At 44.7% G+C, this 15,433-nt stretch overlaps 1 protein-coding gene across 3 annotated transcripts in view; it reads left to right on the top strand.

Annotated features, from left to right (window-relative positions):
• Positions 1-13,892, top strand: part of LOC118366929 (diacylglycerol kinase beta) — a 156,164-nt gene extending 142,272 nt beyond the window's left edge. For all 3 annotated transcript variants that reach the window (XM_052493671.1, XM_052493670.1, XM_052493672.1), the window contains 3 exons: positions 6,195-6,315; positions 7,595-7,655; positions 8,370-13,892. In XM_052493671.1, coding sequence (XP_052349631.1) covers positions 6,195-6,315; positions 7,595-7,655; positions 8,370-8,474 — 287 coding nt within the window. In that variant the 3' untranslated portion in view covers positions 8,475-13,892. The remainder of the gene's footprint in view (positions 1-6,194; positions 6,316-7,594; positions 7,656-8,369) is intronic.
• Positions 13,893-15,433: the final 1,541 nt, after the last annotated feature.

Genomic DNA, 15,433 nt, shown 5'->3' with positions numbered 1-15,433 from the left:
ATTTGGAGAAACGGATTTAAGTTTGCCTGCATTAAAGTCCCTGGCCACTAGGAGCAGCGTCTGGGTAAGCATTTTCTTCTTTGCTTATGGCCTTATAGAGCTGGTTGAGAGCGGTCTTAGTGCCAGCCTCATTTTGTGGTGGTAAATAGATGGCTATGAATAATACAGATGAGAACTCCCTTGGTAGATAGTGTGGTCTACAGCTTATCATAAGGTACTCTACCTCAGGCAAGCAACACCTCGAGACTTCTTTAATATTAGACATCGCTCACCAGCTGTTATTGACAAAAAGACACACCCCCCCACCCCTAGTCTTACCAGAGGTAGCGTCTCTGTTCTGTCGGTGCATGGAAAATCCCGCTAGCTCTATATTGTCCGTATCTTCGTTCAGCCACGTCTCTGTGAAACATAAGATGTTACAATTTTTAATGTCCCGTTGGTAGAATAATCTTAATCGTAGGTCATCGATTGTATTTTCCAATGATTGCACGTTAGCAAGAAGAATCGAAGGCAGTGGAAGTTACTCGCTCGCCTACGGATTCTCAAAAGGATGCCTGATTTGCGGCCCCTTTTCTGGCGTTTTCTTCACGCAAAAGGTGTGGATCTGGGCCTGTTCCAGTGACAGCAGGATAACCTGCTCGTCGGACTCGTTAAAGGAACAAGTTTTTCCAGTCCACGGTGAGTAATTGCTTTTCTGATGTCCAGAAGTTATTTTTGGTCATAAGAGACGGTAGCAGCAACATTGTGTACACAATAAGTTCAAAAATAAGTTACACAAAACGCAAAGAAAATGACAAAATAGCACAATTGGTTGGGAGAATGTAAAACGTCAGCCATGTTCTTCGGCGCCATCTTTTGGCATTAATGCATTTGAGTCAATCAGTTGTGTCGTGACAAGGTAGGGGTGGTAAACAGAAGATAGCCCTACCTCTGCGGCAGAGGGTAAATTCATTAGAGTTGCAACCCAAATAAATGCTTCACAGAGTTCAAGTAAGACATCTCAACATCAACTGTTCAGAGGAGACTGCGTGAATCAGGCCTTCATGGTCAAATTGCTGCAACGAAACCTCTACTAAAAGACACCAATAATAAGAAAATAATTGCTTGGGCCAATAAGCACGAGCAATGGACATGCTCTGATGAGTCCAAATTTGAGATTTTTGGTTCCAACCACCGTGTCTTTGTGAGGCGCCGAGTAGGTGAACGGATGATCTCTGCATGCGTGGTTCCCACCGTGAAGCATGGAGGAGGTGTTGTGGTGTGGGGGTGCTTTGCTGATGGCACTGTTGGTGATTTATTTACAATTCAAGGCCCACTTAACCAGCATGGTTACCACAGCATTCTGCAGTGATACGCCATCCCATCTGGTTTGCGCTTAGTGGGACTATAATTTGTTTTTCCACATGAAAAACACACCTCAGGTTGTGCAAGGGCTATTTTACCAAGAAGGAGAGTGATGTAGTGCTGTATCAGAAGACCTGGTCTCCACAATCACCTGGTTTCAACCAAATTGAGATGTTTTGGGATGAGCAAAGCTGTCATCAAGGCTAAGGGTGGCTACTTTGAAGAATTTAAAATATAAAATATATATTTACATTTGTTGAACACTTTTTGTTTGCTACATGATTCCATAAGTGTTATTTCATAGTTTTGTCTTCACTGTTCTACAATGTAGAAAATATACAAAATAAAGAAAAACCCTTGAATGAGTAGGTGTGTCCAAGGAATTTTAATTATAAGGATATAGGAATATATCAATGTAATAAACAAAAGTAACATAATACAATATGTAAATATTTAACATTTTTATAACATTTCTAACATTTTGCTATATAATTATTAGGCAATTAATATATCCAGCTATTAGATATAGAACATGTTCTATTAGGTTGAATATTCTGTATGTGTTTATTTACTCAGCTCTGCTCTTATTAAATCATCTCATGTACCAAGAAGAGCTCTGCTGTTTCTGGATAGTCCAGTCCCTGTAGAGTCCCATCTGTCATGTGAAACCTGCGTATGTACTAGTGGCTGCATAGCGTCCATAGTGTCACTAGTCCCTCCGCCACTAATCCAGGGCTATTCATGCCCAGTTTTCTCTTAATGGATCGCAATCCTATTATTCATTCTGGGAAAAACTACTGGGACTGAGCCTGAGGTTGCATCCCAAATGGCACCCTATTCCCTAAATAGTGCACTACTTTTGACCAGACCCCTAGGGCATAGGGTGCCATGTGGGACACAAGCCGAGGGTTTAGTTAGGACGCGTCCTTGGTGCTCCAGTCTAGTCCCCTGGGTTGTGGAAGGATGAGGCATTGGCTGACAAAATAGCCACCACCACTGGGACGCCCTGGGTTAAATGTCCCCAGTGGACCAGGGAAACAGAAAGATGGGGGTGTTTGTATTTAGGATGTGTCCCGTGTCTGATCAGTCAGTGGGCATCCAGGGCACAGGAGCACAAAATGGCCCCCATAGGACAGGCAGGCAGGCAGGCAGGCAGGCAGGCAGGCAGGCAGGCAGGCAGGCAGGCAGGCAGGCAGGCAGAGGGATGGGGGATGTTTGTATTTAGAGTGATTTCCCCTGCTCTGACTGATTTAGGATGGTTTCCCCGCTGGTTGATTAAGGACGGTGTGACCATAACTGATGAGTGGGCATATACCCGGGGCACAGGGGTAAAGGGGAGAGGCTACAGGGCTATTTGTTCCCATTTGTCCCCATGGCAAGGGTGTTTTGTCCCCTCTTCAAACCCAGCAGATCTATTCTCACAGCAATCAGTTATTTTCTGTGCATGTCAAATACTGCTTTCTCAGCCCAAGCATCATTTCAGTTGTGTAGAAAAAATTGAGACCACAAAATGTATTTAGGATGACTCACTCTGAAAACTAAAGTCGAAGCAGAAGTACATTAAACATCAGATTTCGCTGTAGGCTTACACTGTGTGTTTGTAGTTTCCAGTGTATTAATGATACCTTACAGTTGTATTTGCTTTAACCCCATAGGTAATGTGTCATGCTGTGGAGCCAGCATCTTTACTTGTGTTTTACCTTTGGTGATTTTGAATGGTTCACCCCATCCCTCATCTGTCATTTGCTGCAAAATTGTCATGTAAAATATTTAAGAGTGCGAGAGACTTACTGACTTACTTATTCCCATATGAACTTTAACAGCATCTAGCGTGAAGCACAAAATGGCTAAATTCTTAAAATGGAACACACATGACCTGTACTTTATGTATTGCGATTCCACAGAATGCAGCACAGCAAATATGTTTATATGTGCTGGAGATATAGATAATTTTAGCGAGAACAATGTATAGCCACTTTGACCTCTCACAGACTTTTGTGGAAGTAATCTCATTTCCTTTGTGTACATTACTAAGTGTTCACCACCAATGAAAGTTCATCTCACACAAGCTTCAGCTTGCATCAGATCCCTTGTGCAAGCCAAGCCAGTCGTCTCCTCCCTCCCTCTCAAATAAATCAGCCACGCGACCGTTTCCTGTTTGTTGCATAAAGGCAGAACGGTTCGGGTGACAGCGATGTGAAACTGCCAAGGGCCGTACAGCACGCCTATAGCCCTAGTCAATCAAAACAGGCATGACTACACACACACACACACACACACACACACACACACACACACACACACACACACACACACACACACACACACACACACACACACACACACACACACACACACACACACACACACACACACACACACACACACACACACAGTCACAGTCCCCCTATAGCCTAGTCAGTCAAAACAGGCATGACTGCACACACACACACACACACACACACACACACACACACACACACACACACACACACACACACACACACACACACACACACACACACACACACACACACACACACACACACACACACACACACACACACACACACACACACACACACTGTCACAATTCGACTATAACCTAGTCAGTCAAAACAGGCATCCCTGCATGTTAGGGCTTGTATGGGACAGGAGTGAAATTAGGTACGGGGCCCTTTGAGATGGTCCGATCAGTGCTGTGTGTGTATGTGCTTGTGCGTGTCTCTGTGTGTGTTTGTCCCTCACTGGGCTGAGGATGGCTCCAGTGATTCACTATCGCAGACAGACAGACAGGCAGGCTCAGCTCTCTCTGTGTGGATAAACTAGGCAGGATATCTTTAGGTGGTCAGCTGGCAGAGCACAGGCCCTGCACTGTTAATCAGTTCAGGAGCACCTGAAATCTGCTCACACTGACATGGCTGATTAACTGGGGATATGGTTAAGTTAGACAGAGAGTGAGAGGAAGCAAATGAGAGACATTGAGATTGTCGTGGGTAGAAAGTAGAGGAAGAAACCAGACCTGAATAGTTGAAGAATCTATTTAAATTGTATGCGGAAAATCAATTTCCTGGGTGCTTTATTAAGGCATTAATTACCTTCTTTAGCTATCTAAAGTTCCTGAACCATAAGCATATGAGGATGAGTGTATTCTTAACGAGAGGATGAATAAAAATACATCAGTAGAGAGATAAAGTGGAGTCGCAATTCAACGGCTCAGACACGAGACGTATGTGGCAGGGACTACAGACAATCACGGACTACAAAGGGAAACCAGCCATGTCGCAGGCACCGACGTCTTGCTTCCGGACAAGCTAAACACCTTCTTTGCCCTCTTTGAGGATAACACAGTGCCACCGACCAAGGACTGTGGGCTCTCCTTCTCCGTGGCCGACGTGAGAAAGACATTTAAACGTGTTAACCCTCACAAGGCTGCCGGCCCAGACGTCATCCCTTGCCGCGTCCTCAGAGCATGCGCAGACCAGCTGGCTGGATTTAAACGCTCCCTATCCCAGTCCGCTTTCCCACTTGCTTCAAGATGTCCACTATTGTTCATGTACTCAAGAAAGCAAACTGAACTAAATGACTATCGCCCTGTAGCACTCACTTCTGCCACCATGAAGTGCTTTGAGAGGCTAGTTAAGGATCATGTAACATCTACTTGACAACCTAGACCCACTTCAATTTGCTTACCGCCCCAAAAGATCCACAGATGATGCAATCACATCGCGCTGCACATTGCCCTATCCCTCTGGACAAGAGGAATACCTATGTAAGAATGCTGTTCATTGACTATAGCTCAGCATTCAACACCATAGCACCCTCCAATCTCATCATTAAGCTCGGAGCCCGAGTTCTGAATCCCGCCCTGTGCAACTCGGTCCTGGACTTCCTGACGGGCCACCCCCAGGTGGTGAACATCGGTAACAACATCTCCACTTTGCTGTTCCTCAACTTAGGGGCCCCACAAGGGTGCTCAGCCACCTCTTGTACTCCCTGTTCACCCATGACGGCGTGGCCACGCACGAGTCCAACTCAATCGTCAAGCTTGCAGACGACACAACAGCAGTAGGCCTGATTCCCAACAATGACGAGACAGCGAAAATAACCTCTCACTCAATGTCAACAAAACAAAGGAGCTGATCGTGGACTTCAGGAAACAGCAGAGGGAGCACGCCCCTATCCACAACGACGGGACAGCAGTTGAGAAGGTGGAAAGCTTCAAGTTCCTCCACAGGTGCATCAAAGATGGGACAGAGAGACTGAAAAACAGCTTCTATCTCAAGGCCATCAGATTGTTAAATAGCCATCACTAGCCACCTTCCACTGGTTATGCTACCCTGCACCTTAGAGGCTGCTGCCCTATATACATAGACTTGGAATCACTGGTCACTTTAATAATGGAACATTAGTCACTTTAATAATGTTTACATATTGCTTTACTCATTTCATTTGTATATACTGTATTCTATTCTACTGCATTTTAGTCAATGCCACTCAGACATTGGTCGATCCAGTATTTATATATTTCTTAATTCCATTCTTTCACTTTTAGATTTGTGCGTATTGTTAGATACTACTGCACTGTTGGAGCTAGGAACACAAGCATTTCACTACACCCGCAATAACATCTGATTTATATCTGTATGTGACCAATAACATTTGATTTGATTTATTTAAAAAAATAGGGGCCACAATCAAAAAGTACTACAGCCTGTCAGCTGTTCTAGTGCCCTTCTATGACCTAACTAAAACTCTTCAAAACTCGTTAATGCACTTTACCATTCTCTATTTCTTTTGTTCTTTCTTTGCTCAGAAAGTATTAACTGATCTCCCTCTCCCTCTCCCAGACCTGAGCGACCAGTTGCTGGAGGTGGTGGGTCTGGAGGGTGCCATGGAGATGGGGAAGATCTACTCAGGCCTGAAGAGTGCTGGCCGCAGACTGGCCCAATGTGCTAACGTCACCATCAGGTCAGGACCCTTCCTGCAACTATCCCCTCTGTCTCTCCATCCATCCCTCCACCCCTCTTCCTCCCTTCTCCTCCCCACTTCCATCCCATTGTGTCTCCGTCACCAAAACCAGAGCTGAGTCCCGCAGACAGAAGTGTCTCCTGCTCCCTTCTCTTCCTCACTTCACACTCTTTAAAACAGAAGTGTCTCCTGCTCCCTTCTCTTCCTCACTTCACACTCTTTAAAACAGAAATGTCTCCTGCTCCCTTCTCTTCCTCACTTCACACTCTTTAAATCAGAAGTGTCTCCTGCTCCCTTCTCTTCCTCACTTCACACTCTTTAAAACAGAAGTGTCTCCTGCTCCCTTCTCTTCCTCACTTCACACTCTTTAAAACAGAAGTGTCTCCTGCTCCCTTCTCTTCCTCACTTCACGCTCTTTAAAACGGAAGTGTCTCCTGCTCCCTTCTCTTCCTCACTTCACACTCTTTAAAACAGAAGTGTCTCCTGCTCCCTTCTCTTCCTCACTTCACACTCTTTAAATCAGAAGTGTCTCCTGCTCCCTTCTCTTCCTCACTTCACACTCTTTAAATCAGAAGTGTCTCCTACTCCCTTCTCTTCCTCACTTCACACTCTTTAAAACAGAAGTGTCTCCTGCTCCCTTCTCTTCCTCACTTCACACTCTTTAAAACAGAAGTTTCTTCTTAGCCTCTGTGTCCAGTAAACAGAACATTGACCTGCTGACTCACTCATTACAGCCACAGAGAGTCTGGCCATCATGGCCTGACAGATGAGCTTTTTCACACGTCTGAGGGCACTCAGGCCACTTTTGGATATGCCAACCAACCAATCTGTTTTAGAAAAGTGGAATTAGTTCACATGTTGTTGTTGCTCTAGCAGTTCCCGCTCCATTAAACATTCACAGTAAGGCCAGTTAAAGTACAGTTTATAGTGGACTCAGTCAAAGCTTTCCCCTCACCTGTTTCAGCCTACCCTAAATATTTTCCCGAAAACAGAATTAAAATAACATTCATCAGTCATTCTCCCATACTGAGTTTCCCTAGCTGGTGAGGCATACATGAAAGGCTTAAACTATCTTTGTGTGTGTGTGTGTGAGCGTGTGTGTGTGGGGGGGTCTGTGAGTTTGTTTAGAGTGGGGGCCTGTTCTGGAAAAAGGACTCGTGGGAACAAAGACAGCAGTGTTTGACTCTGGTCCTGGGATGGTATGGACAGTATGAATGGGGAAATCGAGCCTCAGAGGTGCATGTGATCTGACTCTGACCCCCTATCTCTCTACTCACAGGACATCCCGGCTGCTGCCCATGCAGATTGATGGGGAGCCTTGGATGCAGCCCCCATGCACGGTCAGAGACTCACCACACACACTAACACACACCCTACACCCACGCTACACCTCCACCTGCCTCCCTTCCTGCTCCCTATGCCTTTTCAATTTCCTTCTCTCCTTCTCTCTTCCCTCCATCCCTCTCCATCACACTCCCCACCTTCACTGTGACAGCTGTGTTAATTGAAACAGTGTTTTGTCACAGCGGACCACTGACTGGTTATGTCATTAGAGGAGGAGGAAATGCTCGCTGGAATCCATTCACACATCACGTAGCAACAGCAAAATGCCCTCTGCTATATATAGAACAATTCAATTTAAATAGTGTTGAGAAAAGAAGTGTGTCACCCTAAACCTCAGCGCCCCATCCTCCTTTATGCAGTTGAACCTGCGGGGATGTCAGGCTGAGCTGAGGCACAGTGTTCGATGTTCTGTACTTTGTTGGTTATTTGGATTTCAAGGTCAGATAGTTGCTCTGAAAAGTTCATCTTCTATCTGTGGGTTAGCATGAAAAGCTGGATATTTCTTTAGCAGGAAATGATGGTAAAATAACATAACATTATATGTTAAGGATTTAGAAGTAGAAAAGAAGGACCAGACTTCTGGACACTTCCTGGTCAAATATCCTCTTGTCCCTCCTATGGATGAAGGAATATTGGTTTCTGAAGCAAACTTCCATTGTCCTACAAGAGTTGCTGAATATCGTTTCATCTTGTCCCTCCTCCCCTTACAGATCAAGATCACACATAAGAACCAGGTTCCCATGCTACTGGGCCCTCCTCAGAAGAGCCCCTTCTTGTTCTTCAAGAGACGCAACAGAAGTCGGGACTATGAGTGAGGAGGACACTTCAAACTCCCCCCTCTTCACAAACACATTCACCAACCCCTCGGGACAACTCAATAGGTCCCACAGACCAAGGCATTGCCCCTTGGACCTACAGTACCACTTCAGAATGAACTGACTTCCTCTCAGTGTAATGACCACTTCCTGTGTATCCATGTTCTAGCTTCTAGAACTTCCTGTGAACTCTGAACTCTGACCCTGCCACTGGCACACTAGCTCAGTCAACCTCAGCTCCAGACTCAGCTTCAGCCCCAGACCCATCAGTAATGCCACACTGCCTTGGCAAAACACAGTGCCAGCAGCATATAGGTTCATCTAGGATACTGCCTTGGTTCTCAAATGGAGGGATAGAGAGATGGAGTGATAAGGAAACACATAAAGAGAGAGTGAGACAAAGAGAGAAGCAGCAGAAGGGGAATGGGAAGAGAAGAGTTGAAGAAAAGAAAGAGTGCAAAAGAACGAGAGCAAGGGATGGGATGATTGACATACAGCAGATGAAAGTAGTATGGCTGTGTTGTGTGCGTGCGTGTGTGTGCGTGCGTGTGTGTGTGCGTGTGTGTGTGCGTGTGTGTGCATGTGTGCGTATGTGTGTGCGTGTGTGCAAGTTCTCCTCTCTCTTTGAGGAGCCTGTTGAATAATGGATCAGAGCTTGTAGAGTATTCACTCCAGTGTCTCTCCATGGCACAGAACACTGCACTGCCTGAGAGATGAAACGGAAAGAGATCATCTATTATTGACTGCTTCGTTTACGCTTGACGGTGGCAGCAGGGCAAAACACACAGTAACAATGGCCTGGGAAGCATGGGAAACTCAAACTAACATGCAGGGATTTTTGCCCCCCAGCATATTTGCTCACAACAACCATCTTTAGCCTAGTTTTGTAGAATATCAATAGCTGATCTGGTGTCAGGTCAAACAAATGGCAAGGACTGGAGGCTTTTCTGTTTATCTTCATGTGGCTTATTCACATACTGTAGACAGGTCACCCACCATCTTAGTAAGTGTATAAACCCCTCTGAGACTGTCACACAGGTCCTCAACTTAGACTGGTTTTATTGTTCTCCTCCAAATGGCAAGGCCATTGGTCCTTCGAGCCAGATCAGTGGAACAGAGCCCAGTGTACAGGGGAGACCAAAAGAGGTTGGAGAGAGACGTGGACCTTACTTATATGTATCACTGTAGCGACGTGAGATGAGAGCGGAGTCCCATGTCCCCCTCAGAAGTGCCGAGTAGGATCAGCTATAGGTTGAAGAAAGAAACCCAGTGTAGAGAAGACCAAAGGAGTTTGGGGTGAGGAGTGAGGAGTGGACTAGATATATATCACTAGAGAATGTGAGATAAGTCTGTTGCACCATTAAGAAGAGCCCAGTAGGACCTCTGTAAGAGCAGAGTTCAGTGTAGAGGAAGAGGTGACTGAAGGAGGGTAGGTCCTTACTGTAATGTTACATGTATCACCGTAGAGATGAGAGAAGTCCCGATCGATCAGAAGTGCCCACTAAGATAGCTTTAGGTTGAATAAGCATTGGTACCTGCTGCCTAGTAGGATATCTAAAGGTTGAATCAACAAGCCTCATCCATAGGTTGAATCAACAAGCCTCATCCAGCTGCAGATGTCCCAGAAGACTTTTAGAGATTGAAATGGATTCAGCTAGCTAGTGCTGGTATATAACAGCCTGCCCTGACTGCCCCAGGCCTTAGGGGTCTGATTTACCATAGCGTGGACAGGAACTAAATTTAACCTGCTATTTCGGGAGGATCTATCTTGTGAAACACTATTCCTAATTACAGTGTAAAAACATTAGCTCGCAATGTGAAGTGTCCAAGAGTGCAAAACTAGGAGGCCAGGGGTGAGGGCTCGCTGGCTGTAAAATGGTGGGTGTTATTCAAATCATGTTTGTTGCTGGATGGCACCATTGAAGCAACAGGAAGATATGTTATCAATTGAAATGGGCTGAACTGAAAATCACACATAGGAGTCAAACCTAACGGCAAAAGCTGAACAGGCTAGACACCCGTATGAATGTGGTATCCATGTACTAAGATATACCACTACCCGTATGAATGTGGTGTCCATGTACTAAGATATACCACTACCCGTATGAATGTGGTGTCCATGTACTAAGATATACCACTACCCGTATGAAAATATTACTGTCCCAACTATAGTGGCCAACTATATATGTGCAGATACAGTATTTGTATATTCTGGAAGATGTGTATTACACATACATTTTTATTTTATTTTATTGAACCTTTATTTAACTAGGCAAGTCAGTTAAGAACAAATTCTTATTTACAATGACGGCCTAGGAACAGTGGGTTAACTGCTTTGTTCAGGGGCAGAATGACAGATTTAGTTTTTGTGTTTTTAATAATATATTATAATATATTATTAGTGTAGAGCTTTGAGGCATCCCACTGGGCAAACACTGATTGAATCAATGTTGTTTCCATATCTGTTCCACGTTGAACCAACGTAGAATAGACATCGAATTGACATCTGTGCCCAGTGGGATAGTTTAGAAGAGTACATACAGATCAGTGTTCTTCAGTGGGTCACTTGAATAACTGTCTGGGGCTGGTTCACAACACATTCCCTTTGGTGTCGAGCACCCTCATACCCTAGGATGTAGGGGTTAGGGTGCAGGGCCCAGGGGGGTGGGGGCAGTGAGCCTCCATGGTACACTTAATTGTTTGTCCCAAATGGCACCCTATTCCATTAGGTGCCATTAGGACTCACCAGAGCACCACTCATGGGACGAGGCTTTGATGTCTTCGCCCCGAGTTCCCTTTAAAACCACACTGAGCCGAGACTCTCGTGTCCAGGCCCCACTAAACAGAGACACATGTCCAATGACCATGGGGTAAAACATTGGTTTAGTCCCAAGGCACCCTAATCCTAATATAGTTTACGGCTTTTGACCAAAATCCTATCAAAAGTAGTGCACTATATAGGGAATAGGGTGCCATTTGGGACACAGCCTTTATCTCTGTGGACCCCAGGGTCTGTCTGACCCTGCAACACCTCTAACCAGTACGTATGGGAAACATTTCATTGACCACATCACCTCTACAATCCTAACATAGCATCATTGGTCGACGGTCATTGGACACATTTTTTGTGTGTAGTCCTTACGGAGCCTGGATCGAGGCGACTCAGTAAAAAGTGTGCATGTTTACAGTTTACTTTTCATTAATGGGAAAAGGATGATTTTAAATTGAAACCGTTTTAATTATGTGTAAATAGATACTTGATTATATATTTTATCTCACCACCGCATGCCTGCTGAAACAAAGGAGACAGAAAGAAATGTCTGTCTGCTTGAGGAGAGACCACGCTGATTGTTGCAACCCTCTCCCTCAAGCTAGGACCTGTCCTGCTGTCGGGTGATATTAGCTATTCAACCCCCTCAACCAATCCTTTGCTTAAAAACCCATGATCTTGTGTATTTACTTTGTCTTTCTCTGTTGGTAGCTAACATAACATGTTGATACTTCTGTGCAAGAAAAGGACAGTGATGGCTTGTCTTGGTCAAATAGAGAGACTTTCCAGGAGAAATGTACACCATTGCCAAGCGGCCATTTTGTGTTTCATCATCAGGAGATGGAAGAGAGACACCGACACGACATCACAACCACAGAACTTAATCCTATCAGACGCTATATCAATCTTCAATGTTTGTGTCATTCACCAGTTACCACTCATCTCCAATTCCGGTCATCAGAAATGACCATCCTCTTACTCTGTGTTGCAATAACTCACTGCCATCACCAACTACCCGCCTGGTCTGTACCATCACTGCCTATGGTGTTGGTCCACTTCCACTTCCAACTACATCCACATCTAAGAGGATTTGGTTTAGCCCAGGTTGTCAACGACGTCTGTAGAATGTGGCCTCTCATCATTTTAAAAAGTAGGAGGGCCGGTGTGAAAACATCTGTTTTCTTGTTGACAGAGTGTCCCTTGGCGGGTCCTGGAAAAGGCTGCCGTTTGGGACGACACCAGTAAGTTTTCCACCGTGATGCAGCAGGAATTTCTATGTACTGCACCACATCCACTGTTATAAACATAGCCATAGCGTGTGGCCGTGGCCACTGTCTTTGTTGATGTACATGATGTGATGTGACTTGTTGAAACCACGCTGCCTCTGAGGTAACCTAATGTAGGAGGTGTAAAAGATCCCCGACATACTGTTCTTGACAAGAAGAAGAAGAAAAAACTGTCAGGGGAGGTTCTCTTCTGCACTGTTCAACCAATCCAGTAAATGTGGAGGAGGAGTTAAGATGGAGTGTCACCTTGCTAATGTCCAAAAGCGGAAATCGAGTCACAGGTTCCACTGAAAACCGGAACATCCGGTTGTTGGGAACTCGGCAGAGGCTACATCTGAGGTGACCTAGAGGAGGGAGTTTGAGTGGTGGTTAAAGGGGGTGTTTGTGGTGGTGTTTGTGGTATATCAAATAAACCAATTATGATGATAGTGTACACAGTCTATTACAATTAGGATTGTGTAGTTAATATCTAATATCACTAATATCTACATTCTTCCACTGAATTGAGACAACCGGGCACAAAAAAGTCTCCCATATCCACGCAAGCATACCATTTAGAATATGGCCAATACGTTGCTGCATTTGAAGTAGTATTTCAGTTGGGATTATTGGAATGGAGCCAAAGACAGTCTTCGTCACCATCCTCCCCATGTGTAACTATTATCCCCTTGTCTCCACTGTCGCTCCTGCTTCCGACCTTGTTTTATTCCCACCTTCAGAGACTCACATAGGCAGTGAGGTGTATCGTACTGTCACTGTCGTTGGTGCAATCCTATTCTTAGGCATGGGCAGATTAACTAACAGTATTGAGTGACACTAGTGGCCAGGACACATGCAGTAGATCCATGCATACAGTCCATTTCATTCCTGAGTGTGATGTTCTACATGTATGCATAAACCCATAGGGCTGTTGTGTTTACCATAGAAATATAATTAATAGAAAGGGCTTAGAACATTTGACAATAGCAATTTGACAGCTAAATTCATGGGTACACTCAAAATGGCTGCCAATCCTCCCATTATTGCATCATTGACTTGAATGGGGAGGCCCGTTCTACTTATTCTAGTTCTGTGGTGTTTACCCCCTCAGGGTCAGTGTGGTATGTAGCTATCCATACGCCTGTAGCACCCAATGAGGATCAAGGGCAGACAGTGACAGTAGCCCCCCCCCCACCCCCCCCCACCCACTCCCTCTCTGTGATTGGACAAAAAGAGGACTGTGAATCAATATTCTCATCTTGTGCCCTAGCTGTGTCTACTGTCTGTCATTCTTCCTCGCCGGTATGTTTGTTAGCTGTATGTTGGCATCCTCCATTTTGATGGACAAAAGATTTATCAAATAAACAGAGGTTGAATATGCTATGTACTCTGTTGGGTTTTGTTTTGGTGATATGGTCCAATGAGATGTTTGTTTTATTCTCTACAACATTTCCACACACACGTACACACACACACACACACCTGGCTCTGTCTTCTACTTAAATGTATTGGATTTACATGTAATCAGATATTGTAGAGCTGTTATGTTGACGATAAGGACAACTTAGTGTGGCAGGAGAAATGCTAAGGTTTCAACGTAGGGCACTCATCATGACATGATCACAGAGACAAATATTCTGGATCCTTATTGCGAACAGAGGTGCACAAATTAATGTCAAACTGTTACAACTTGCTTTTGTTTTAGACTGAAGCAGAGATACTGCTAAAATTACTATCTATATTGATATATCTATACTGAATCAGTGAAATGCACACTAAGGAACACACCCATATCACTGTCAAACAGAGTGAAGAGACAATGGGAGCGTTTGACATTGCAGCCAACTTTAAAGGTGAGTCGAGATTGACTGATCTACAAATCACCTTGCATCATAAATAACTACCCCATAACTATCTTATTTGTAGATCAGTCAGTCACAATTTACCTGTGATACATCACCGTTTTGATGCTCTCGAACATGGCCAATGACTAATGTGATTGAATGACCAAACTGCAGAAGACCCATATCCCCCACCACACCCATGACACACTGCTCCTTCACCCACCCCCTCTAGCCATGCTCCTTCCCCTCTCAAGACCTCGGGCCCATGCACACACACACACACAGGTTGTTCTCGTCCCAGCCCACCAGAAAATGCAGCTCTGTTTTTCCTATGACTGAGGGGATTGTTTCCAACTTTGATGATTTTAAAGCAAATAAGCCTAGAACCAAACTTAACAAAATGTTTACTTCCCCTTACAGCCTTTGCAGGAGTTATGAAGCCTAAATGTGTACTCTTAACCTCTTAAGTAACCCCATACTGTGCCCTCACATCAATGTAATATCTAAAATGCAGCCATTTGCACTGACAAACCCAAACTATCTAATGAAGAAAACTTAAAGAATGCTGGGCTATTTGGAGTGCTAAGTGGAGAGCTCTTTCCTCTCGCATCCTTTATCAAGGTCTTGTAACTGTGAGGAGTGTATGCATTAACATGGAGAGCTCTCTCCTCTCGCCTCCTTTATCAAGGTCTTCTAACTGTGAGGAGTGTATGCATTAACATATGGAGAGCTCTCTCCTCTCGCCTCCTTTATCAAGGTCTTCTAACTGTGAGGAGTGTATGCATTAACATATGGAGAGCTCTCTCCTCTCGCCTCCTTTATCAAGGTCTTCTAACTGTGAGGAGTGTATGCATTAACATATGGAGAGCTCTCTCCTCTCGCCTCCTTTATCAAGGTCTTCTAACTGTGAGGAGTGTATGCATTAACATATGGAGAGCTCTCTCCTCTCGCCTCCTTTATCAAGGTCTTCTAACTGTGAGGAGTGTATGCATTAACATATGGAGAGCTCTCCTCTCGCCTCCTTTATCAAGGTCTTCTAAATGTGAGGAGTGTATGCATTAACATATGGAGAGCTCTCTC

The sequence above is a fragment of the Oncorhynchus keta genome, chromosome 34 (genome assembly GCF_023373465.1).
Source record: "Oncorhynchus keta strain PuntledgeMale-10-30-2019 chromosome 34, Oket_V2, whole genome shotgun sequence".
Lineage (NCBI taxonomy): Eukaryota > Metazoa > Chordata > Actinopteri > Salmoniformes > Salmonidae > Oncorhynchus > Oncorhynchus keta.
Note: the sequence above shows the minus strand (reverse complement) of the source record. Positions and strands in the feature narration are given on the sequence as shown.